At 58.9% G+C, this 24610-nt stretch overlaps 1 protein-coding gene across 2 annotated transcripts; it reads right to left on the bottom strand.

Moving 5' to 3' along the window:
* Window positions 1-253: 253 nt before the first annotated feature.
* Window positions 254-24012, bottom strand: ONECUT3 (one cut homeobox 3). 2 transcript variants are annotated; one of them, XM_056512561.1, is made up of 2 exons: window positions 22945-24012; window positions 254-1892 (listed from the first exon to the last, which is right to left on the bottom strand). In XM_056512561.1, the coding sequence occupies exons 1-2, from the start codon at window positions 23972-23974 to the stop codon at window positions 1600-1602; spliced, it is 1323 nt and encodes a 440-aa protein (XP_056368536.1). In that variant the 5' UTR covers window positions 23975-24012; the 3' UTR covers window positions 254-1599. The 2 variants fall into 2 exon arrangements, with proteins under 2 accessions (XP_056368536.1, XP_056368537.1); XM_056512562.1 differs by lacking the exon at window positions 254-1892 and adding an exon at window positions 18485-19239.
* Window positions 24013-24610: the final 598 nt, after the last annotated feature.

Raw genomic sequence — 24610 nt, 5'->3', positions numbered from 1 at the left:
TCCTGCTCGTCCCGAGGACACCCTGGGCTGGCAAGGAGGAGGGCTGATTGTGAGGGTTTGGCCTCGTGATTGCTTTTTTATATGGCACAAGTCACCATCGAGAGCTCGGAGGAAACGATCCCTTTGAAGCTAAGTACCATTGCTCCAGAAATCCGCGTTTAAGGCAGGTTGTTAATTGGCACAAAAAAAAAAAAAAAAAAAAAAAAAAAAAAGAAAAAGAAAAATCTGGTGTCTTTTTGGTAAGTTGCCGGTCTTTGCTGAGCTTGTTTGGTTGTGGTTTCTGTTGTTATTCCTTTTTTTGGGGGGACGAGTTGGTTTTTTCTTCCCTTTCAATCTCGTTGGGGAGTTTTCCCCCTTCTCACACCCTGGGCTGGATTTTGCCACCAGATCCCTTGGATTTTTCTTTTCCCACCGTGCACCGACGTTGGTTCCCAGGAGGGAATTTTTTTTTTTTTTTTTTTTGGTTGTTGTCGTTGTTGCGTTTTTGGTTTTGTAATTTCTTTGGTAACAGAGATGAAGAGGAGGGATGGGAGGGGACAAGAGTGTGTGTCGAGGGGTGGATGGGGCAAAGCCAACAAATCTTTGTCTGTGTCCATTCCTCAGCCGAAAAGTGAACCAGAAAATCCAGAGGTGAAAGGTGGAGCCAGCCAGCAGGAAAGATCAGATCCTTCGCTCCGAGTCTCTGCTCCCGTCTCCTTTGGAACAATTGTTCTTTTTCAATACCCGATTCCTGTGGCTAAAATGTGCTTCTCTGAGCTGCTGCGGGGCGGAGCAGCCGGGGTCCCCTGGGACGGGGCGCTCGGGTCCCTGGGGCAGGAGGGATCCTCTGCCTGGAGCTTCTCTGGGAGGGATCTGGGGGCTCTCGTGGGATGGGCTGTGAGTGCGTGAGGGGCTGGGCTGTGGGTGCTGCTGGAGTGTCGGGGGGTCAGAGGAAATGCCCATGGGGGGGACAGGAATGGCCTCAGCCCGGTCTCCAAAAGCCTCAAGGGGCAGCAGTGCCGTGAGGTGCTGGCACAGAGGGCCTGGCTGCCTGGGGGAACCCTCCGCACCTCAGCAGGGAAACCTCCAGCAGCCAGAGCTGGGAGCTCCAGGCACACCGGGAGCACCTTCCTGCTCAGCCCCCTTGAGCACGGCAGGTCTGGCCCTGTGCCAGAGCCCAGCCCGGGACAGCACTTGTGTCACCCCAGCTCTACCCCCCACCCCGTGGGAGCCACAGGGATGGCAAGAGGCCAGGCTGGGCCCCAAAATCCCTCATGGGCAGGGGAGGACAAGGCTCTGGGATCCTTCCAAACAGAGCCTCGCTCCTCTCTCCATCCCGCACCTCCCCTGGCTCCCCGCGGGTTTGCTCTGAGCCCTCCCAGGATGGAGCTGGCCTGGTCACAAACCCTGTCCCTGCTGCACGAGCTGGCAGGAGGAGGTGACAGCGGGAGGTGACAGCAGGAGAGGTGGCAGCGGGAGGTGGCCCATGGGTGACACCCAGCTGAGGGTTTGGGAGCCACCCCAAAAGCACCCACCCGGTCAGGCCATGCGTGTGAGTCTGGGGTTGGCTTTGTCACGGGGAGGGGACATCCAGGAAGGGGCAGGGAGGGCGGGGGGACATCATGCTTTGGAGAAAGTGCTTGTAGACGACGAGGGGACCCCGGGGGTGGCGCCGGGCTCCTCCTGCCAGCGGTTCATGCAGCGCCGGCGGGCGTTCATGAAGAAGTTGCTGACGGTGTTGAGCTCCAGCCCCAGCTGCTGGGAGATGGTCATCTGCATCTCCTTGGACGGGCGCTTGTTCTCCTTGAAGATGGCGATCAGGGTGCGGCGCTGCAGGTCCGTGAAGACCAGGCGCTGCTTCTTGGGCTGCAGGCTCCGGTCCTTCTGCTGCTCCTGCTCCTTGCGTTTGCAGGCTGCGGGTGGTCAAACAGAGCGGGGCTGTTAGCGGGGCTGCCTCCCGAAATCCGCGCCCTGCCCTCCAGGGAACTCGCCGGCTCCTGTCCCACCACTCCCTCCTCTTCCTCCCTGCGCCTCCTGGGAAGGGACACTGAGCTCTTGTGGCACCAGAGTGACAAAAGCCTGGGGGAAGCCCAGGAAAACTCTCAGCATCTCCAGCTGACCCTGGGACTAGAGCCTGAGGAGACCCTTGGACAGCTCTGCTCCCAGAGACTGGCTGTTGACATTCATCCCTAAATTTTCCATCAGCCTCCCTCAGCATGGTCTCATCCTCCTCATCACCTCTGTGGATCTCCCTGGAGAACTCATGGAATTGGTGTCTCTTGGCCACCACATCCAGCTGGGAGAGGCAGGGAAGAGCCAGTGACAGGGACATGATGGAAAGGTCACTCTGCAGCCTTAATCCCACAGTTTGGAAGGTCCAGTCATGGATCCACCTGCTCAGGGAAGGAGTTTTCCTGTCTGAGTCACTGGAGGCTCCAGGAAATTCTGTGTCCCCTGTGTGCCTTTGCTACCAGATCCCCTGGCACATTTGTCAGCACTGAATTAAAAGCTTTCCCTGCAGGTTTGGCTGGAGCCAAAGGTCAGCACAGAGGGGCTGTCATGTGGGGAAAGCCCCCCTGACCCCAGCACACTGCATGAGGGCAGAGGGGGAAGGGAGTAAAATAAATAAAGATATGAATTTTAATTGTTGGTGGAAGAGGTGGGACAAGGGGAGCTTTGCTATAAACTCTAAAATGGTGGAGGTGGCTGATCCAGTCCCTGCTCAAAGCAGGGCTGACCCTGGAGCTGTCAAGGTTTCATTTGGGTGCTCAGGGACTTGGTTGCTTGCAGCTCAACCAGACACAGAACTGCAGAACCCGAGATGCCACGGGCGAGGCAGGGCATGGACCTGCCCCTACACAGCTGGGGACAAAGCACTTCCTCCGGGGAAGCTCAGAAAGGAGAGAGCAAAGTGTGGGCTCAGGACTCCCCAAAGGACGTGCTGCTCTTGCCCAGGGCAGCAGCAGCTTTCAGCCTTTGGGGTTTCTTGGCTCAGATCTGCTGAAGGATCTTGCAGGGAAGGCACAGGTCCCTTGAGACATCTGATGAGTGACAGATTTCTCAAGCACTTGCAGGAGCCTCTTTGTCCTGGAGGGTCAAAGTTCCAAGCTCCAAGCACAGAGCCCAGAGGGGCTGGAGGCCAAGGCTGAGTGCTGCAGGGATGGGACAGGAATTCCCCTTGGGCTAAACCCCTTCCTGCCCTCCACACACACTCCACAGCCAAAGGGGAGGCAGGGAGTAGCCCAGGAGCACTGGGTGGGTGTTTGGAGTGATTTCTTCCTCACTGGACAAGCAATCTCCTCTGCCTGCAGTTCCTCAGCTGCCCCACTCCAAGCCCTCCTCACATCACAGATCTACCCTTCCTCCCAGAGCTGGGCAAATCTGGAGCTCACTGAAGCAGACAATTTACCCAGCAGATTTAGCTGTGTGTCCCAGCTGCTGGGCTGGGTCCTGGCCCTGTCCCCACACGGTGCTGGGAGCCACCAGCTCTGCTCCCCCTGGGCAGGGGATGGGAGGCACCGAGCTGGGCACGACCAACCACTCCCAGTCCAAACCAGCCACCCCTGGTAAAGCCAGTGGAGAACCTTCCCTCCCCTTCCAACCCAAAGCAGGTTTGGCTGCACACCACCATCCTTAGGGACAGGGGACACCGAGTGATGCCAGGGGACCCTGTCCCAAGGGAACCTTAAACAGGCAGCAGAGAATGTGGAAACCTACCCTATGACCATCAGATGCTTGCAAAAAGAACAAACAAAAAAAACCTTTATAGAAAATTTGACTTTTTTTTTTTTTTTTTTCCAGACATGAATTAAAAAAAAAAAAGACCCTCCCCAAACATCCCCCCCAAGTGAAACAATAAACAGAAAAATTCCCCCCACACTTGTGTCCCCTGCCCACCCTCCCCACACCCTCCCTGCCCAGCTCCTGCTGTGTCCAGGGTGAGCTCCTCACACCCCATGCACAGGGCTTGGACAGCACCTGGAATGTCTCCCGTGTCCCCATGGGACCTGTGGATGTCACCCAGCTGTCACCCTGGCAATCCAGCCTGTCCTCTTGCTCTCCTGCCTGCTGTCACCCATTCCCACCACAGTGCTGGACATCCAGGTTCAGCTTCCCAACCTCCCGTTCCTGTTTTAGGAGGGATTGTTACAGCCCAGTCTCCCATTAATAACTCTGAGCTCTGAGGCAAACACAAACCACCAGGGCCTGGTAACACTGGGCTGCTGCAGTAAAACCAGTGCCATGGTCAGGCACAGGTGACATCCTGCTCCTCACCCCAACCCTCCAGCTCCCCACCCCAAACCCTCCTGCTGCTCACCCCACACCTCCAGCTCCCCACCCCAACCCTCCTGCTGCTCACCCCAACTCTCCTGCTCCTCATTTCAACGCTCCTGCTCCCCACCCCACCCCTCCTGTTCCTCACCCCACCCCTCCTGCCCCCCGTTTCAACCCTCCTGCTCCTCACCCCACCCCTCCTGCTCCCCTCCCAACCCCTCCTGCTATTTTGGGTTATTTTCAGCCTGCGCTGCCGCCGGCGGCCGCATCCCACATTTCCTGTGCTCGTTTGTTTATTTATTAATTTCCCTTTCTGCTGATGCAGCCCAACACCCTCTCCCCAGCTCAATCTAATTACAGCAGCGATCGATGGGGACGCTGCTCGGATCTATTCAGGCAGCCAGCAAACCCTCCGTGGAGGATCTTTTTCCCATTCCCCATCCCCTGGGCGCTGCTTTCCCAGGCAGGCTGGCGGTGCCTGTCCCTGTCCCCACGGGCAGCCAGGAGCACGGCTCTGACTCCCACCCCTACCAGGTATTTCCTTTGTGCTTCAAAATCCCTTTTTCCCCCAAGATCCAAACAACCCAGCCTTGGCTCAATGCTGTTTTTCCATCATGTCCTTCCCAGCTCTCTGTGGTCTGTGGGGACATTTCCAGCCCTGCACCCCGTCGTGTCCCCAAAGGACAGGATTTATTGCTGGGCTTGTCCTGCTCCTCCTGGGGCACAGAGGAGCCTGGAGTGCAAGGGCCAGCCGTGGATTGAGGTCTCCCATGGCTGGGGGATGCTCTGTTGGCCAGTGAAGGGTTGGGCTCGCCCACGGTGGGGTCTTCTCCTCCCTCAACCCCTCCCCAGCTCATTTCACACCCTCCAAACCCAACCAGGGAAGTGCCAGGGAGGGGACACCAGACGCGGTGGGACGGGTTGAGCGCACAGATCCCTCCACACACCCGGCACCAAACCCAAACAATCCCATCCCTAGGGCAGCTCTGACCCGGCTGCAGAGAAAACCACAAGGAGCAAAGACAAGGAGGAACCTTGCAGGGAAAGCAGGAGGAGAGCGCTCCAGGAGCAGAGGCATCCCACTCCTCCCGGGGGTTCTGCCTCCCGGGAGCCTCGTGTCACAGGGAGCGCGATTTCCTTGACTTAACCTTGACAGCTCCGAGCAAAACATCTCCCGAATCATTTCAGAGGGGACATAATAGAGACAATCAAATGGCTGCTGCTCAGGAACTGCGATTATGCCTCGCAGCGTGAGCCCCGCGAAGCATTTAACTAATACCTGATGGCTTTGCAGGCTTCCACAGCCGTCAGCCCCTGCTTTCTCTATTATACCCGCAAACCTCTGGTTTTCGGCCCCAGCGTGCTCTCCCTCTCCATTCACTTGCAATACAACCTGTAATTTTCTGCCCACTTTGCTTAAGTGCTGGTGATTTGTTGAAATCACAAAAGGCAGCCAGGGGCTTTCAGAGCCAGCACGGTGGCTGTAAGCAAGGTTGGGGGGGGGAAATCTGCACAAAACCCACCGGGCTCTCTCTTTTTCTCCTTGTCAAATCATCTCCCAGGGGTGGAAGGGGATCGAGGAGCATTTATGAGTTCAGAAGGAGGTAGAGGAAGGGATGGAGAGGGGGAACCTGGATGTGGTTGGCCAGGTGGGGACAGGTTTCCCTGGGCTGATTCCACTGGTGGGCACGGGGTGGAAAACAGCCCTGAGCAAAGCTGAATTCTCTCTGTGCCTTCAAGATGGGCCCAGCCTCTGGACTGCCTCAGTTTCCCCCTCTCCTTGAAGGGGCAGAGGGACCTGAAAGGAGGCTGAAGCCAAGTGGGGGGTCGGTCTCTTCTCCCAAGTAACAAATGACGGAAGGAAATTACCTCAAGTGGCACCAGGGGAGGTTTAGATTGGATATTAGGGGAAATTTCTTCATGGGAAAGGTTTCCCAGTGCTGGCACAGGGTGCCCAGGGAAATGGTGGAGTCACCATCCTTGGAAGTGTTCAAAAAGTGTGTGGATGTGGCACTTGGGGACATGTTTTAGCAGGGAACATGGGAGTGGTGCTGTGTTGATGGCTGGACTTGATCTAAGAGATCTTTTCCTGCCTTAATACCATGCTCTGTGATGTCACTCCCTTTCCCAGAGAAGGGTGTTACTGGTTCAGCCCCCACCCCATGTTCTGGCAGGTTTTGGGAGCTTCAGCTCTGAGCAAACAGGGATGAGCCCAGAGCCTCACACAGGGTGTGAATGAACCCCATGGCATCTGCTCCCCCAGAGCTGGAGCACAGATCAGGGAGCTTTATCTGCAAACCAGAAATCCTCTGGCTCACACTGGGGCTGCCCAGGTGCTGAGACAACTGTGAGAGCTTGGTTTGATTTCTCTTTGCACTGCAGGAAAAGAGGCCAAAGAGATTTGTCACAAATAGGGATCTCCAGCAGAAATTCAGATCTTCACCAGATGGAAGAACACAATGCTGACAGGACAGGCAGCAGTACAGAACAAAGGAAAAGTGCTCGAAAAACAAACCTCAACTTTCCCAAGCCATTTGGAGCCAAACACAGACAAACAGACGGGCACAGGGGATGTGGTGTCTCCCATGGAATGACAGGAGCAGATCCTGCCCTGCACTGCCCATGGCTGGGGTCTCCCACACTTCAGCAGCACATGATGAATAAATAAATCCCTTTCTGGGCTCCAAGACTTGTGGGGAGCCACAGCACCTGAGCCACTCTGCAGTGAAACAAAAACCATCAGAGGCCACTCAGAGCCTGAGAGATGTGGCCAGGAGCTGTGATGTGCCTGCAGGGCTGCCAGCCCCACCCGTGTCCCGTGTCCCCGTGTCCCCCCTGGTGGGGCCAGGCTTCCCCCGTGTCCTGCAGGACGAGGAGAGCCCCTGGTCATTGGTATGCAGCCAGCGCTGCAGGGGGAGCCGCTCCCCGAGCCCAGCAAATTAAATCTCGCCCTGAACGCTGCGAATGAGGAGATGAGACGAGATGAGAGGAGACAAAGCGCTGCCGCCCGCACTTCCCTTCCCTTCCCATCCCATCCCTCCCCTTCCCACGCCGGGGTTTCGGTGGCTCGTGGCCCATCCCAGCCCTGACCCAGCCAGAGCAGCTGCCAGGCTCTGCCCACACTGAGCACCCCACACGCTGCCCACAGCCCAGGGGGTGGCATCTGGAGGGCAGGGACTGGGAAGGGAAGCACAAGCCACCCGTCCTCTGATCAGGGAGGGTCCCATCTCCTCCTGATTTGGGATGCTCAGAGCTGCCCCAACACACAGAAGAGCCCCCAGGACACCCCATTTCCTCTCCTGCCCTTCCATGGGCGGCATGTTCAGCTCTCCCAGCACTGGAGCAGACGAGTTTGTCTGGTTTGAGGGCGGATGAAGCGATACAGAGGAGCTGTGCTTGGCTCCATCCCTCCTCATGTGCCCTGGTTTTATTCTTGTCCTTTCCAGAAGAGCAGCTCTGGCCCTGGTGGAAGCCACCAAACCCCTCTCAGGGACACTGAAACAGTTCCACATGACTTTAAAAAAGGGAGTTTGTTGTTTGTTTGTTTTTGTTGTGAGTTGCAGCTCCTTTCTGCAGGGGTTTCCTTTCCCACTTGCTTTTGCAGACCCCTTTGTGAAGGCAGACCTGGTTCCCTCTCTGCTCTCCCCATCACCCAGGGAACTGGGATCAGCTCAGAGCTCTGCTGGGAAGTCTCTTCCCCACTCTTCCCCCTTTTGTCCTATTTCCTCCCTTTCCAGGCCTTTTTTTGGACCAGGATCAGCTGTTTTTATTGTTCGGGTGGAGACCACGGCCGTGGGTAGCCGCTGCCTGGGACCGGAGCAGCTGCCGCGGCGAGGCAGGGCCGGGCAGTGCCCTGGGAGCGCTCGGAGCTCCTCACTGCTCTCCCGAGTCAGCACCACTTAGCGTGACGAGAGCAAATTGGTGCTAATGAAGTGCCGGAGCCAGGCAGCAGCGGCAGCGCCCGCAGGGATGGAGGGATGAGGGGGGGCGCGGCTGGGAAACCTCCATCCCCTGAAATAAGTTTCCCTCGGAGTCAGCGCGACTCGCCCGTGCTCGGTGCTGGTGCAAGAGCCCCAGTTACAGATCCTGGGGGGAAAGGGGAGTTTGGGGTTTGGTTTGTGTCACAGCTGCAGAGGAGGGTGGTGCTGGGTCAGAAAGGTTCTTCCCCCCGAGGGTGCTGGGCACTGCCCAGGCTCCCCAGGGAATGGTCCCGGCCCCAAGGCTGCCAGAGCTGCAGGAGCGTTTGGACAGCGCTCTCAGGGATGCTCAGGGTGGGGCTGTTGGGGGCTGGGCAGGGCCAGGGGCTGCACTGATCATCCATGAGGGTTCCTTCCCACTCAGGATATTCCAGGATTCTGCCATTCTGTCAGAACGAGGTAAGGCTGGACACGGAGCCTGTGATGGGAATGCAGGGTGGCATCCCTGTGACACCCATGGCTGAGGGTCCTGAGCATTCCACTCTGTCCTGGTCCCTTCATACAGGAGAGGAGCCAGGATCTCCCTTTGGCATCAGGGATTTCCACCAACCTGTTCCTGCCTCCAGCTGAAACTCTGAGCAGGGGCAATGAGCAAGTTCAAGTGTCAATGACACACCTTTCATCAGAGTGTGTGTTGGCCCTGAGCTGCTCTCAGAGTCCAGAGAGGGCCCAGAACCATCATCAGCCACAGAACATGTGCTGGAGAAAGGGAAAAAGCAGTGGAGGGGAAAAACCCCAAGAGTTTCCAGGATTTCCTAGTAAAATCTGGTCCTGGCTGCATTCACTGAGTGTGAGATGGGAAAGTTCTTTGGGTTTGGCTGAGCCAGTTCCCAGTGGGTTGCTGGGTTTCTTCCTCTGTGGTGCAGGCAAACCCAGGACAGTCTGTAATCCTCAGGGTGGGGTGCCCCAGGTTTGTGTCCCCAGGACCCTCTGAAGGTGGCCAGGATGATCTGCACAGGGACAGACCCAGCCTGGAGCCCTTCCAGGGGCTGAGGCGCCACTCCAGGAGACCCCCGGGCTCTCTGGGCAGCTCCCAGCCCTCTGTCAGCCCTTGTCACAGCCCAGCTACAGTGTGACCCCAAACCCCAGCTGTTCCCACCCAGCCAGCACGGGAGGCAGGTGCCCAGCCTGGCAGGATCTGGGTAATCCCAGCCCTGAGCACAGCCTGGGAGATGAACTCATGGAGAGCAGCCCTGGAGAAGGGTTTGGGGTGTTGGTGGGTGAGAGGCTCAAGCTGCCCCGGCCATGGGCACTGACCCCAGAAACCCCCCTGTGCTGGGCTGAGCCCCCAGCGTGGGCAGCAGGGGAGGGGGGGATTCTGCCCCTCTGCCTGCTCAGGTGAGACCCCACCTGCAGAGCTGCCCCAGCCCTGGGAACAGCAGCAGGAGGACGTGGAGCTGCTGGAGCCAGTGCAGAGGAACCACGGAGATGCTGCAAGGGCTGGAGCCCCTCTGCTCTGGGGACAGCCTGGGACAGCTGGGGGTGCTCACCTGGAGAAGAGAAGGATCCAGGGAGAGCTCAGAGCCCCTGGCAGGGCCTGAAGGGGCTCCAGGAGAGCTGGAGAGGGACTGGGGACAAGGGATGGAGGGACAGGAGCCAGGGAATGGCTGCCACTGGCAGAGGGCAGGGCTGGATGGGATATTGGGCAGGAATTGTTCCCTGGGAGGGTGGGGAGCCCTGGCACAGGGTGCCCAGAGCAGCTGTGGCTGCCCCTGGATCCCTGGCAGTGTCCCAGGCCAGGCTGGACATTGGGGCTGGAGCAGCCTGGGACAGTGGGAGGTGTCCCTGCCGGGGCAGGGGTGGCACTGAGGGGCTTTGAGATCCCGTCCAACCCGAGCCGCTCTGGAATTCTGTGCCAGCGGCGGTGACAAACCCGGTTCTGCCGCTCGCGAGGCCCCTCAGGTGTGTCCCCCTCACCCCTCCGGCCCAGGGTGACACCGGCCCCCCCCCGCCATTTCGGAGGCTGGTCCGGCCCGCTCCCCCCGCAGCCGGGAATGGTTTATTCCGCTCCCCCCCCGCTCTGGGCCGTGCCCGCCGCAATGGCGCCCCCCTGCGGATGGCCGCGCGCACTCCCCCCCGGGGCGGACGCAGTGGTACAGCCCGCCAGACCCCCCCCCCCGCTGCTCGATGGACCGGCCCTGGCTCCCCCCTCACTCAGCCCGATGGATCGGTCCGGGCGCTCCGTGCACACGGGATGGAGCAGTCCATTCGCGCCTCAGGGGGGGACGGAATGGGAAAGCGCGGGAGACTCGGGAATGGCACTGCCCGGCCTGGGCGCGGGGCAGGGAAACTCCGTTTGCCCCATTGCTGCCAACACGCCCGTCGCTGCTCATCCCTGCCCATCGCTGCCCCATCACTGCCCATCGCTGCCTCATCACTGCCCCATCACTGCCCCTCCCTGCCCATCCCTGCCCATCCCTGCCCCATCCCTGCCCATCACTGCCCCATCCCAGTCCCATCCCTGCCCCATCCCTGCCCCATCACTGCTCCATCCCAGCCCCACCCAGTCCCATCCCTGCCCCATCCCTGCCCATCACTGCCCCATCCCTGCCCCATCTCTGCCCATCCCTGCCCATCCCTGCCCATCCCTGCCCCATCCCTGCCCATCACTGCCCCATCCCTGCCCATCTCTGCCCCATCCCTGCCCATCCCTGCCCATCACTGCCCCATCCCAGCCCATCCCTGCCCATCCCTGCCCCATCACTACCCCTCCCTGCCCATCCCTGCCCATCCCAGCCCATCCCTGCCCATCACTGCCCATCACTGCCCATCACTGCCCATCTCTGCCCATCCCTGCCCATCACTGCCCATCACTGCCCATCCCTGCCCATCCCTGCCCATCACTGCCCATCCCTGCCCATCACTGCCCCATCATTGCCCCATCCCTGCCCATCACTGCCCCATCCCTGCCCATCACTGCCCCATCACTGCCCCATCCCTGCCCCATCCCTGCCCATCACTGCCCCATCCCTGCCCATCCCTGCCCATCCCTGCCCATCGCTGCCCCATCCCTGCCCCATCCCTGCCCATCCCTGCCCATCCCTGCCCCATCCCTGCCCCATCCCTGCCCATCCCTGCCCCATCCCTGCCCCATCCCTGCCCATCACTGCCCCATCCCAGCCCATCCCTGCCCCATCCCTGCCCCATCCCAGCCCATCCCTGCCCCATCCCTGCCCATCCCAGCCCCATCCCTGCCCCATCACTGCCCCATCACTGCCCCATCCCTGCCCCATCCCTGCCCATCTCTGCCCCATCCCTGCCCATCCCTGCCCATCACTGCCCCATCCCAGCCCCATCCCTGCCCCATCCCTGCCCATTTCTGCCCAATCCCTGCCCATCAACGCCCATCCCTGCCCCATCCCTGCCCATCTCTGCCCATTTCTGCCCAATCCCTGCCCATCACTGCCTCATCCCTGCCCCACACATATGGGGCAGGGGGCAGGAAAACCACCCCAAAACCCCACAAACCCTCACCCCGAGCCCCTCCGTGACCCCCTTGCCCCCGGGGTGTCCCCGGCCGTCCCCCCACGCTCGTGGGGCCGCCGTGGCGTGGCCGGCACTAAGCCAGTGACTCTTAATACACCGGCCCGGCGTTATTAGTTCAGCTCCCAAGGCATTTCCCGCAGTAATTGCACTGATCTGCCAGGGATTATGCGCTGCCACCGTAACGATGGATGATGTTTTAATTTGAGCTGGGCAGCTCCGGGGAGGGCAGGGCAGGACCGAGACCCCCTGAGCGCTGGGGAGGACGCGGAGCCCTTTCGAATTCCCAGTGTGGGAATGTTTAAGGGTGAGGGGCAGCCAGAACCTGGACCCCGTGGTCCATCAAGCGATGCCCTGGCTGGGAGCTGAGCCAGCTCTACAGCAGGGTCCCAGCACTGGGACACCAGTGATCCCAGCTGGATGGTTCAGCTTCCCCTGCGTGCCTGGGGAGGGCTGTTCCCAGCTCCCAAATCGCTGCTGGGGGTGGTGAGTGACCACTGTCCCTAGCGGCTGCTGCTCCTGCCCCATCCTGCTGGGAGGGAAACCCACGGGAAAGGGCTCCAAAGACAGCAGAGAAACTCCCTCCTCAACGTTACCTTTAAAAATGACCCCCACCCCGCGCTGTTCCTTCTGGTAAAGCAGCAATTAATCACGGCAAGGATGGGATAGATTTGCAATCAGCTCCCCCCTCCTACCGCCCCCATTTCGCAGCCCTGGGTGTTTTTCCTGGGCCAGCCCCGCTCCCCCGCCCCATGCCGTGTGGGGATGGGGCCAGCGCAGCCCATTGATCCTGCCCGGTCGATTTTATTGAAACTCCCACGAGTGGCTTTAACTGCGTGTTGGATATTGCTGGCACATCACTTTGATGGCGACGTGACCGGCGGCAGCTCGCGGGCAGGTTTGCGGGGAGGGCTGCGGGAAGGGGGGACTCATCCCGAAAGAGCTGCCCCAATCACTGCCCCAATTCCCTGCCCCCATTCCCTGCCCCATTCCCTGCCCCATTCCCTGCTCTATTCCCTCCCCCTATCCTCTACCCCCATTCCCTGCCCCAATCCCTGTCCCATTCCCTGCCCCTATTCAGTGCTCTATTCCATCCCTCTATCATCTGCCCCTGTTCCCTTCCCCTATCCTCTGCCCCTATTCCCTGCTCTATTCCATCCCCCTATCAATTTCCTGTTTTCCCTGCCCCATCCTCTGCCCATTCGCTGCCCCCATTCCCTGCCCCAATCCCTGTCCCATTCCCTGCCCTATTCCTTTCCCCTATTCCCTTCCCCTACTCCCTGCCCTATTCCCTGCCCCATTCACTCTCCCTATTCCCTCCCCCTATTCCTTTCCCCTATTCCCTTCCCCTATTCCCTTCCCCATTTACTCTCCCTATTCCCTGCCCCTATTCCCTGCCCCTATTCCTTTCCCCTATTCCCTTCCCCTATTCCCTGAGCAGGATCCGTCCGTCCCCAGGGCTTCCCCCCGAAGCTGGGACGGTGGAAGTGACAGCACAGCTCGGGGAAGGGGCTTGGGAATCCTTACAGGGAATGATTTCTTCTTGGAAAGTGGCTGGGAAAGGGGCTGGGGGTAAAATGGGTTGGGAAGGAAAGGAGAGAGTGAAAGGGGGGAAAGAGAACGGAGAGAAATGAGTCAAGGGGAAAGGGAATAAAGTGAAGCAAGAGAGAGAAAAAGAAGAAGAAAAGGAGATGCAGAAGAAGAAGGGAAAAGGGGAAGAAAAATAAATAAAAAAGATAAAAGGAGAAATATAAGGAAAAGAAAAAGAGAAAGGAAAAGGGGAAAAAAAAAGGAAAAAGAATAAGGGAAACAACGGAAAAGAGAAAACGATAGAAAGAGGGGAAAAAACGGAGAAAAAGGTAAAGAAGAAAGAAAAAAGGAAAAAGAGAATAAGGAGGAGGAAGAGCAAAGGGAGGAGAGGAGGGAGCGAGGGACCCGCGGGGTGTCACAGCTCTGCCCGAGCCCGGTGCCCAGCGGCACCTCCCGTCCCCATTTCCATTCCTGCCTCTTTCCTCCGGTTCCTGCACAGCCGGGACAGTCCCGGGGGCTCTGCCAGGTGACACTGGCACTGCTGGGGGCTCTGCCAGGTGACAGTGACAGTGGCAGTGCCGGGTGGCTCTGCCAGGTGACACTGGCACTGCCGGGGGGCTCTGCCAGGTGACAGTGACAGTGGCACTGCCAGGGGTTCTGCCGGGTGACAGTGACACTGGCACTGCCAGGGGTTCTGCCAGGTGACACTGACAGTGGCACTGCCGGGGGGCTCTGCCAGGTGACACTGGCACTGCCGGGGGTTCTGCCGGGTGACAGTGACACTGGCACTGCCAGGGGTTCTGCCAGGTGACGGTGACAGTGGCACTGCCGGGGGGCTCTGCCAGGTGACGGTGACACTGCCGGGGGCTCTATCAGGTGACAATGACAATGACACTGACCCTCCCACCAGCGGCACCCCCGGGGTACCCGGGCTGGGCTGCGGCACCGGGTCCCGGAGCCCCGGAACGAATCCCTCACCCACAGGAAGCACGAACCCTCCACAAACACCCTGACAAAGTTCTGGGGTGCGAGGCTGAGGTGGTCTGAGCCCCCCAATGCCCTAAATGTCCTCCCGGGGTCCCTTTTCCCAGGGAATAAAAACCTGGCTCACCCCCACTGGGACGACCACCTCGCCACAGTGACAAAAACCAGAGCAAATAAATAATCTGGGTTTTTCTTGGAGGTGTTGAAGGCAGAGGAATCACGAATGAAAAGGTTGGGATGGGTTTGGGGAGATGGTTTCAAAATTTTTCCAGGAAAAGCGAGCCGGTTTGGAATCGTCTTTCCTCAAATAAATGCCTTGATTTTAATGATTGATTTTTCAGTTTCTGTTTTCTGGCTGCCCGTGTGTGTGGGCAAGTGAGCAAGTGGCTTTGGGTGGTCCAGCAGGAGTCCAGTAGGGCTCCCCTGGAAATACCAGCGTACGGAATCACTGCCTTCCACCTGAGAAATGTCACCAAAATCCCGCAGTTTGCCCCCTAAGGAGGATTAACGTCAGGCATTGATCCAGGCATCCATTTCCAGAGGCCTTGGGGTGACTCTGGATCCTGGCAGTGCCACCATCCCCGCACCCCCTGCGAGTTGGGGGCAGATGGGGAAGGGATCCCTTGGCATCGAGCATCGCACTGCAGCCAAACTGCGCCAGCTGCTGCTCCATCCACAGGGGAAAACGCAGCCGAGATCCACCCCCATCCCGGCTGGAATTTATCCGGGGGGTGCATCAGGACAAACAAGGGACCCTCGGAAAATGGGGAAAAAATACAGAGCAGGGCCAGATCCATGGAAAAATGGCAGGGCTGGGCTGCTGTCACCGCAGTGGGAGCAGCTCCCCGGAGCCGCTGAGATCTCTGTCAGCCCCTGATGCTATCGCCCGTCAGCAGCTCCCGCTGCATTTGCAATTTTATCCCTAATGGGGGGACCTCGCTCATTACCTGCTCTTTATCGGCCGGGAGGAGCGTGGCTGCCGCGAAGGGAGCTCGTCCCCCGCCTGGAAGGCTCCGAGTCCCTCGGATTTCATAACCCGGGGCTGCCAGGGCTCTGCCCCACGCTGCCAAAGCACCCTCACCCCGGGGAAACTGAGGCACGAGCGGGGTGTGGATCCACGGCCACGTCGCGGCTCGTGTCGCTTCCACCCGGTGGCACTTGGTGCGGGGAGCTTTGGGACATTTCCCAGTGGCCAAAGCCAGCCTCGCCCTGGCCCTCGGCTTGCCCTGGGGACCCCTCGGGCATCACCTTGGCAGATCTCAGTGGCCCGCGGTGTTTCTCCTGCTCTTGGTCCATCTGGGGTTTTATAGGGTTATATTTGGTTTCGGGGCTGTGCCCTCAGAGCTGTGCCACACCTGAGACCCCTCGGCACATCCAACCCCGCCAGCCCAAACATTTAGAGCTCCCTGGACTCATTCCTAGAGCAGGAGAGCTCTGTTCTCCTCCAGCCAGCAGAGCGGGGTTGGTGGTACCCCCGGCCATGGCAGCAGCAGCAGAAAAAGCTGCAATTTGCACAGTTTGCTCTTCCCTTTCTCCTTTTTTTTTTTTTTTTTTTTTTTTTTTTTTTTTCCCCTCCCCTGTCAGGATGTCGGGATTTTCCTCCTTCCTCTGCAAGCAAGGAGAACACAGCCAGTCCCAGCCTTCCCACATCAGCCCCTGCTTTCCCCTCCTGCTCCATTCGGAGATTTTCCATTTCCTTCTCCCAGGCTGGGCAGAGCTGAGCCCCCCTCAGTCTGCCAGGGCTGTCGAGGTTTCCCAAATCCCAAAGTGAATCCGAGCAGTACAAGGAATACGAGCAGCCCTGCACACCACCCGTGTGGGCAAGCACTGACTTCACCACCTGGGAAACGGCTTGAACCCAACTTCTCCATAAAACATCAAACACCTTCAACCCCAGGGAACGGCTTTTAAATCACTTCTGAACCTCCTCTCCTTGCACTGCAGAAACCACCAGTGTTTACAGTATTGGTGCAGATTTCTAATGGAATATATATATTATATATATTTTTCATTATATATATATATACTATATTTTTCATTATGTATATATACGTATGTATATTTGATAAGTTATTAGGGTCATTCTTGAAATCTTACCCATGTCCATATAAATCTCTCTCGATTTTAATATTGGGTTTTTATTTTTAAAAGCCCTGGTCCCTCCTTCCAGCACCAGAGAATCCACATTGCCTCATTGCTTTGCTATTTTTTGACAACACCAAATGTTTAAAAAATCCATTTCTCCCGTCCAAGCCCGACTTGGTTTATGTCTTGCTGGATACAGAGATCTCTCTGTATCATTCGAGGTATTAACGAGATTTTTGAATTTCCATTAAATCAGCAAATTTTGCCGCTCGGTGGCCTCAGTCCTGCACGGAGCCAGGATTAAACACTCGGCTGCCAAAAGCTGCTGCTCGCCAGCCCCTCCCTGCCCCAGCACGCTCCTGCATCGCTCCCACCCGGCATCGCTTCTGGGTGAGGATGGTAGAGGGGAAAATTTTGGACTCCAGCTTCCCATTTGGGCCAGTTTTCTAAACCAGGGGCTGCCCCAAGCTCTTCCCTTGGTGCTGGGCAGGAGCAGGGTCATGGCCAAATGCACACCCCGGGTGGATCAGAGCGTGTCCCAGGTCAATGGGACTCATCCTGGGCTCCTTGGAGCCTCAGCTTCGTGCTAAATTACAGCAATTTGGACAGCTCAGCTCAAACCCAAGAAAGAAGTTGGGCCAGAGCCACGCGGGGAACGTGGATATGGGGTCAGAGCAAAGCTGCCCCATGCCTCCATTCCTGCTCCACCTGCACCTTCCCAAAAAGCTCAGGAAGCCCAGGAGAATGTTCCTCTGCAGCCAGCGAGGTGCTGGGGCTGCGAGGTGACGGGTGCAGCTCTGCCAGAGCCAGGGACCAGCGATTCCTGCAGGGAGCACAGCCCATCCTAAGGCAGCAGCATCCCAAATTGCACCCCGAGCTCTGGAGCAGGATTTCCGCACCCCCACCGAGCCTCAGCTCTTTCAAACCATGCTCTGATGGAGTTTATTTCATTTTAAATCTGATTTTTGTGTTCTTGTTTCAAGTCAGCCGCTGCTGCAAGCCCGCGATGGCCTCACACCAGCAGCCCCCCGTGGCCAGGAGGTTTCTGCAGGGATTTTTGTGTCCTTTGCACCCAGATAATGCCCAGGGCAAGGAAGAACATTCCCAAAGCAGGAAAACAGGAGCCTGGGCCCTGCCTCAACCATCCCTCTGCTTCCTCTGCTTTTTTGGCACCACGGAAGCTGGATGGAAAATGCAGAGATGAGAGCACAGAGCTTCCCCCTCAGCTCCTCAGTGGGGCACGGCTGCCCCCCCAGAGCCACAGGCTCCCTGGCCCTGCAGCTGCCTCTGAGCAGAATGAGAAAATATTGGATTTGTTTCGTGAAGGGAAAAAAAAATAAAAAAATAATAATAAAAAAAAATCCAATATTCTGTCTGCGATCCCAGACTCCGTGCCTGGTTATGGCAGGAAAATGCTGTAAATCTCCCCTTTCCCCACCAGCTGGGAGAGAAAAACCCATTTTCTTTTAATATTCTTATTTTTCTCCTGGTCTAAGCCCCATCATTTTGCAGTCAGCTCTGCAATCTCTTTGTTGACCAGGGCTTAAACCTGCTCTCCCGGCTCCCCCGACCCCGGGAAGTCGCCTCGCACACCCTTCCCGGCAGCTCCCAGGCAGCGGCAATGAGATTTTAATAGATGTATTTTCAAATTAGTTCTGGGCCTTTCAAGACTTATCAGTTAAATGAGGTTTTTCAAATTGATTCAAAGGTCACTCCGAGAGTTTTCTCTTCTCTGTTATCTCTCCCTTATGGTTTCAGTGGCGATTGACAGGACAAGGAAAAAAATTATCACCCCCGTGTTGTACACCCAGAAGAAGATAAACCCAACAAAAACCCACCCAAAATGTGACCCCAAAATAAAAGGAGGCACCAAGACAAGCTCCAGGTGCGGCCCCGGGGGTTGGGGCGATTTGCAGAGCCCGTGGGAGGATTTGGGGAGCAGAATTTGGGGGGACAGCACCCCAGGGCCGCGGGTGGGTGGCAGCCGGCAGAGAGGGGAGCTTGTTTCCTGGGGGTGGGGGGAAGGAACCCCATTTAATGTTTAACCTGCGGGAGGTTTATTGGCCCCTTCTGACGCTCAGATTAGGAGCAAACAGAAAAACAGCCGCGGGCGGAGCGGGGCGGCCCCGCCGCGCTGATAAGGAGGCGGCGCGGGGCGGAGGGTGCGGGGAGCTGCGGGACACGAGGGGCTGCGGGACACGGAGCACGGACACGAGGGGCTGCGGGACACGAGGGGCTGCGGGACACGGAGCACGGACACGGAGCAGGGACACGGAGCACGGACACGGAGCACGGACACGGAGCACGGACACGGAGCCAGGGATGCCGGCCGACGGCTCCGCACCGGCGGAGAAAAGTCGCCCCAAATTCACAGAATCCCAGATAGGAAAAGACCTTAAAGCTCATCACCTTGCAACTCTACTTACGAGCTAAAAAAGCAAAAAAAAAAAAATAAGCAAACTAAAATTGTAATTGAAGGAACAAAAAAAACCAAAAATTCAAGTTACAAAAAAAAAAAACCCCAAACCAAACAAAACAAAAAACAGAAAAACCAAACAAAACCACAAAACAAAAAAGAAAAAAAAACCCGCACTATTTTGGGTTTGTTTTTTGATTTTCTTTTTTTTTTTTTTTCACCCCAACGGGGACAAAGCTTTGCCTCCCGTTCCGAACCTTTCTCCGATTCCCTGGGTGGGCAGCTCTCCCGGCCGGGAGGACCCCAAACTCTCCTTTTCGTCCATTTTACCGCTACAAAACCCATTCGCTCCAAATCCTCCAAAACTCCCCGTGGCTGCGGCGCTTTTTTGCCGTCGCCCGCGGCCACGCGCGGATCGAAAGCAGCGGAACCGTCCGCGCTTCTCCGCCGCTCTCCCGGGCCGGGGCCGCCGGGAGGAGCCGTCGTTGGGCCAAAGTCGTTTGAAAGAGGCTGAAATTAAAACAAAACTCGTAAAAAATTATATAAAAATTATATATATATATGTATGTATGTATGTATGTATTTCCCGAGGTTTTATTCAGCGCCATCTTGTCCCTTTTTCTGTCACGTCTGTGTATTAATTCACATTATTAATTAGTGACATTAATTATTGGTGTTGTCAGAGCTCTCGGGTATTTGTCTTGGCCCAGCCCCGCTGTCGTGTTCGCAGTTTCGAGGTGGTTTTGGGGTTTGTGTTGGATAACGACGCTTCGTGCTGCGGCGGGGATGTGTTCGGGGAAGGGATTCATAGGAGGAGAGGAAGAATTGAAAAAGAAAGGAAAATAAAGGAAGAAAGGAAGAAAAACAAAAGAAAGAAAAAGGAAGGAAAAGAAATTTAAAAAGGGGGGAAAGGGGAAAAAAGAGAGGAAGAGAAAGAAAGGAAAAAAGGAAGAAAAGAAAGAGAAAGTAAAAGAAAGGAAGGAAATGAAAGGAAAAAAGGAAGGAAGGAAAAAACAGAGAGAAAGAGAGAGACAAAAAACCAAACAAAACGAACAAAACCAAGTTAAAACAAAAAATTAAAATACAGAACGAAAAACCGGGGCTGGGGGTGTAAGGAGTGGGAGTGCTAATAAGAAAATAAAACGAAAGGTTGGAGAAGGAATGTAAAACCAGCTCCGAGGGCTGCCCAGGCCCCCGGCCCCTCCGGGCCACCCGCGTGGGGAATTCCACGCACAGCGGGGGAAAACCACGGGAGGAGGGAAGCCCCGAGCGCCCCTTGGAGTTGGGCACGAGGGAAGAAAGCGAGCGGGGAGCGCCGTGTCGCAAAAGGGACACGGGGGTGTTATCGCCCTGCCGAGAAATAATCACGAGAGAATTTCCCTGTCCTGAGTGCGGGAATAAATCCGTAGTGGGGAGGGGGCTCGCACACAGAGCCACGCCAGGGACACGCGGGGTGGGAAGAGCCCACTGCCCTCCGCGGACACGCGGGGGGAGCGAGGGAACGCACCCGCCCCGCATCATCCATCCCTCGGGGAAGGGGCGAGGCTTTTTCTGCCCCCAGGGCTCGAGGGACCGGAGTTGGGCGGGTGGGGTGCAGAGAACCCCAAAAGTGCCACCGTGGGGTCTCTCCATCACCCACGGGACCTCGCAGGCCTCGTGGGGCGGCCACGGAGTTTGAGGAGATGAGTCTGGAGCGGGGCCGGGGTCTGCGGCCGCGGCTTGGGGTCGCAGAGATGAATGGCCCGAGGGGACGGGCTGGGCACCGCCAGATGCTGCCCAGATGTTTCTCCGTGGGACCCCTCCTCTTTTGCGGAGCCCCTTGGGTCAAGCGGGGCCGGAGGGAGCCCGGGGCGGCCGGAGCTGCAGCCCCCTCATCTCCCAGCTGAATAATTAATGGTTCATCTGCGGAGGGGGCGGCGGGACGGGGGGAACTGGGGTGGAAAGAGGAGAAAAGCAGCGGGTGCCATTTCTAGGGGCCCGGCGTGGTCATCGATCCGCGACTCACTGAGTCGGACTAATCCATCAGATGGACTCCTGCGGGCGGCCCCGGACCGGGACCGGCACCAGGACTAGGATCAAAAAAACGAAAATTAACAAAAAAAAAAAAAAAGAAAAAGAAAAAAATAAAAAAATATTAATAGCAACAGGACCAGAATGAGAACCAGGACCAAGACCAGGAGCAGGAATAGGAATAGGAATAGGAATAGGAATAGGAATAGGAATAGGAATAGGAATAGGAATAGGAATAGGAATAGGAATAGGAATAGGAATAGGAATAGAACCATGAGGGAACCAGGAAAGGGATCAGAACCAGTATCAGTCCTTGCCCCTGCCGTGCCACACGTCGAACACTTTTTTTTTTTTCGTTTTACCGGGAAGGAAACATTCCGCTCGCTGCCCAGGTCCCTTCCCTGCTTGCCAGGGGAGAAGGCGCAATCAGCCGGACCCCTCCAGGCCCCCAGCCCGGCTCAGCCGGGAAGAACGAGCGGATTCAACCCGAAGCCTCGGGCTGGGCCGGGCTGGGGATTCACCTGCATCGATCGGGGGGCTCGGGCCCGGCCCCCCCTGCGCGACCCCTTCCCCCAGATCCGCAGCTCGGGGGGCTGGGCGGACCCAGGGCCGGGCCGGGCGGGCGAGAGGGCGGCGGGAGCGAAACGAAAGCGGGAGGCAGCGGGGCCCGGGGCCGGAACAAAGCGGCAGCAGCCGAGGGGCAGCTCGGCCGAGCCGCTCCGCCAGCCGCGTGGGGCGGCCCGGACCCGCGTGGGGAGCAGCACGGGCCCACTCGTGACGGGAGGTTGGGCTGCGGGTTGGTGGCTTTTTTCTTATTTTCACAGATAGCAAATGAACAAACCCCGTTCCCCGGAAATCTGGGGGGTTAATTCCTGTAAATAATGGGGACATGGCGGCCCTGGCGCCGAGGGAAACGGCGCCGGGGAAGAAAAATCATTTTAGGGAGAACAAACCTCCCACGGCCACACGAGGAGCAAAGAGGTGACAGCGGGGACAGGGACCCTCCGAGCAGGTTCGGGGACAGAGATCCCTGACCCGGGCCGGGGCAGGACCTCTCGAAGCGGGGTTCTCCCTGAGCTTCCCCCAGCTGCGGCTGCCTTTTTATCATCACCATCACGGTTATTTTTAATTATTATTACTAGTATTATTTTTAAATTATTAATTATTATTTCCAATTCTGGCGAGGCAGAAGCCCGAGCCCGGTGCTCAATTAGCCCCAACAACGGGGGCATTAAACGGCCGATCGCGGCAGTGTTTAAATCTTTATTTACCAGAACCTTGTAAAGCCAGGAACAATTTGCATTCTATTAACTGCTTTTCAATAGGGCATCGACTGGAACTAAAAGATGCCACTACCCTGCCCTAATTAAAGAGCAACTGAATTACACTAAATACATATGAACGCTGCTCTTCCCCATAAATAACGGCGGGTCCTCGTCGCTGGCTTTGCCCGTTCCCACGGGGAGCTCGAATTTCTTAAAAAAATAAATTAAAAATCGCTAACGTGTGTTTTGTTCGCCACGGCTCGGCCCCGCGGATCCAAGAGCTCCGGTCGTTTCCGGGGGGAGCGGCTCTGTGCCGGGGCTGGCGGGGAGCACCGGCCACGTCCCCGGTGGCCGCTGTCCCCTCTGTCCCACCCTCGGCACTTTCCCCCGCACAGAAACCCCGCGTTTCTCCAGCAAAGGCCGGCCCGAGACAGCGAGACCTCGGGGAACGGCGCTGCGGGACCAAAATCCAACCGGGAACCGGAGACACGGGGCAGGCGGGGCTCGCTCCTCCTGCCCGGGGCAGCCGGTGCCCGGCGGGAGCGGCCCGGAGATTCCCCGAGCGCGGCCCCGGTACCGAGAGGCGGCGGCGGAACGGATCGCGGAGGAGTTCCAGGGTACCGCCGGTGTCACGGGACCGGTTCGGCGGCACCGAGAGGGAAATCCCCGGGGCAGGCGGACGGGCGGCGGCGAACGGGCTCCCTCCACCCGCGATCCCGCATCTCTCGTGGGCAGCAGCAGGCCCAGAGAGGCAGGAGGTCGCCTTAGGCATAACTCACCTTAATATGAATCCCTTCCCTTTGGTTACAAACTGGGTCGGTAACAGCTCCCGAGCCCGGCCCCAGTTCGCGATGGCAACCCCGGAACCCCCGAGGTTCCCTCGCGTGTTCGCGGCACCCCCTGACCCACCCGCCCGGAGGCGAGCCGAGCCGTGTCCTACCTGCCAGTCTGAGCGCCGACATCCTCTGAAATTCCGGCTCCTGCAACCATTTCCACATCCTGCGGAAAGTCTCCCGGCCGGACTTGAGCTTACTCCAGGGCTTGGGGTTCCGCAGCAGGTCCGAGAGGGTCCCCTGGGAGCGGCACAAGATCCTCTGCGCGAAGATGGCCTGCGGGATGCTGTACCGCTTCAGCTCGGCCGTGATCCGCTGAGCCACTTCCTTGGTGTTGATCTCCTCCACCTGGCCGGAGCCGCCGGGCTGGGAGCCGGGGCCGGGCGCCGGGCGCTCCCTCTCGCCCAGCAGCGACGCTCCGGGCTGCCCGTGCGGGTGCCCGTGCGGGTGCATCCCGTTGAGCGGCGGCATCATGGCCGAGCTGGGCGCCGCCAGCCCCCGCGCCAGGTGCTCCTCGCCCCGGGACAGCATCGCGGCGTGCGAGTCGAAGCCGTTGGGCGAGAGCATCTTCTCGTTGGGCAAGTGGCCGGCGGGGCCGTAGGGGGCCAGCGGCTGCTGGGCGTTGTGGAGGCTGCCCAGCCCGTTGGGCAGCGGCGATAGGGGCTGCCCCATGGCCGGCATGTCCTTGGGGTAGTGGCTGTAGAGGTTGCCCATGGAGGCCAAGCTCCGCTCGTCGCGCATGAGGGTGAAGCTGCCGCTGACGTTGCCGGCCAGGCGCTGGTGCGGGTGGTGGTGGTGGTGGTGGTGGTGCGGGTGGTGGAACTTCTCCGAGACGGTGGAGATGGGCGGCAGGTGCTGCAGGGGAGTCAGCGTGGTGTAGGTGCTGCTCAGGCTCATGCCGGAGGGCGACTCGCAGGACATGCTCATGGCGGGGTGCAGCGGGGCTCCCAGGCTGTGCTCGCCGCGGTAGTCGCCCCCCTCCAGGATGGAGGCCATGCCCGAGACCATAGCGGGCCGGCCGTGCGGCACCAGGTTGCGGTGCGAGCTCTGCCGCCCGTGCGCGGGGCTCAGCAGCTCGGCGGGCTGCGAGTGCGGGACGCCGTGCAGGCTGCCCAGGTTCTCCATCGCCAGCTCCATGGTGGCCGCCGGGCTCTGCCGCTGCCTCGCCCGCTCGCTCGCTGCCTTCCTCCCCCACCCCCCCGCCGCCGCCGCCGCCGCCGCCTCCTCCTCCTCCTCCTCCACCGCCGCCCCCCCTTCCCGCGCCGGCTGCCCGGATTAATTCAGACTCCGCGCCCGGGGATCGATGTCCGCGCCCCGCGGTCAGGCCGGCATGGTGCGCCCGCCGCCCGCCCTGCTGGGCGCGGGGCTGGGGGCGCGGGGCCGCGCGGGGCTGGGGGCGCGGGGCTCGGTGCGGGGCGGCTGCGGAGCCTCGGCCGCCGGCTCCCGGCTCCCGGCAGCCTCGCTCTGGCCCGGCCGTGACGTCAGCGCCGCCCCGCCCCGCCCCCGCCGGACCGAGCCGCCCCCCCGCACCTCTCCCGGTGCCGCCGGGACCCGGAGCCGGACCCCCGGCGGGGTCACCTTCCCCCCGCCCGCGGTGACACCGCCGCCCCGGGCTGACCCCTGTCACCCTCCCCGGACCGGTACCCAGAGCGCGTCCGGCGGCGCTGCAGGTGCCGAGTGCCCACCTGCGCCTCGCACATCTGGCTGCGCCAGGAGCGCAGGCCACTCCCTGTGCGCACATCTGGCTGTGCCAGCCACCCCTGGACGTGCCTG

The sequence above is a fragment of the Oenanthe melanoleuca genome, chromosome 28, assembly GCF_029582105.1.
Source record: "Oenanthe melanoleuca isolate GR-GAL-2019-014 chromosome 28, OMel1.0, whole genome shotgun sequence".
Classification (NCBI taxonomy): Eukaryota; Metazoa; Chordata; class Aves; order Passeriformes; family Muscicapidae; genus Oenanthe; species Oenanthe melanoleuca.
Note: the sequence above shows the minus strand (reverse complement) of the source record. Positions and strands in the feature narration are given on the sequence as shown.

Coding starts and splice junctions, on each gene's coding strand:
- ONECUT3 (XM_056512561.1), bottom strand. CDS start 23,974: ATGGAGCTGGCGATGGAGAACCTGGGCAGCCTGCACGGCGTCCCGCAC. Junction 1,893..22,944: donor GTCGGCGCTCAGACTGGCAG/GTAGGACACGGC, acceptor GACCACCCGCAG/CCTGCAAACGCAAGGAGCAG.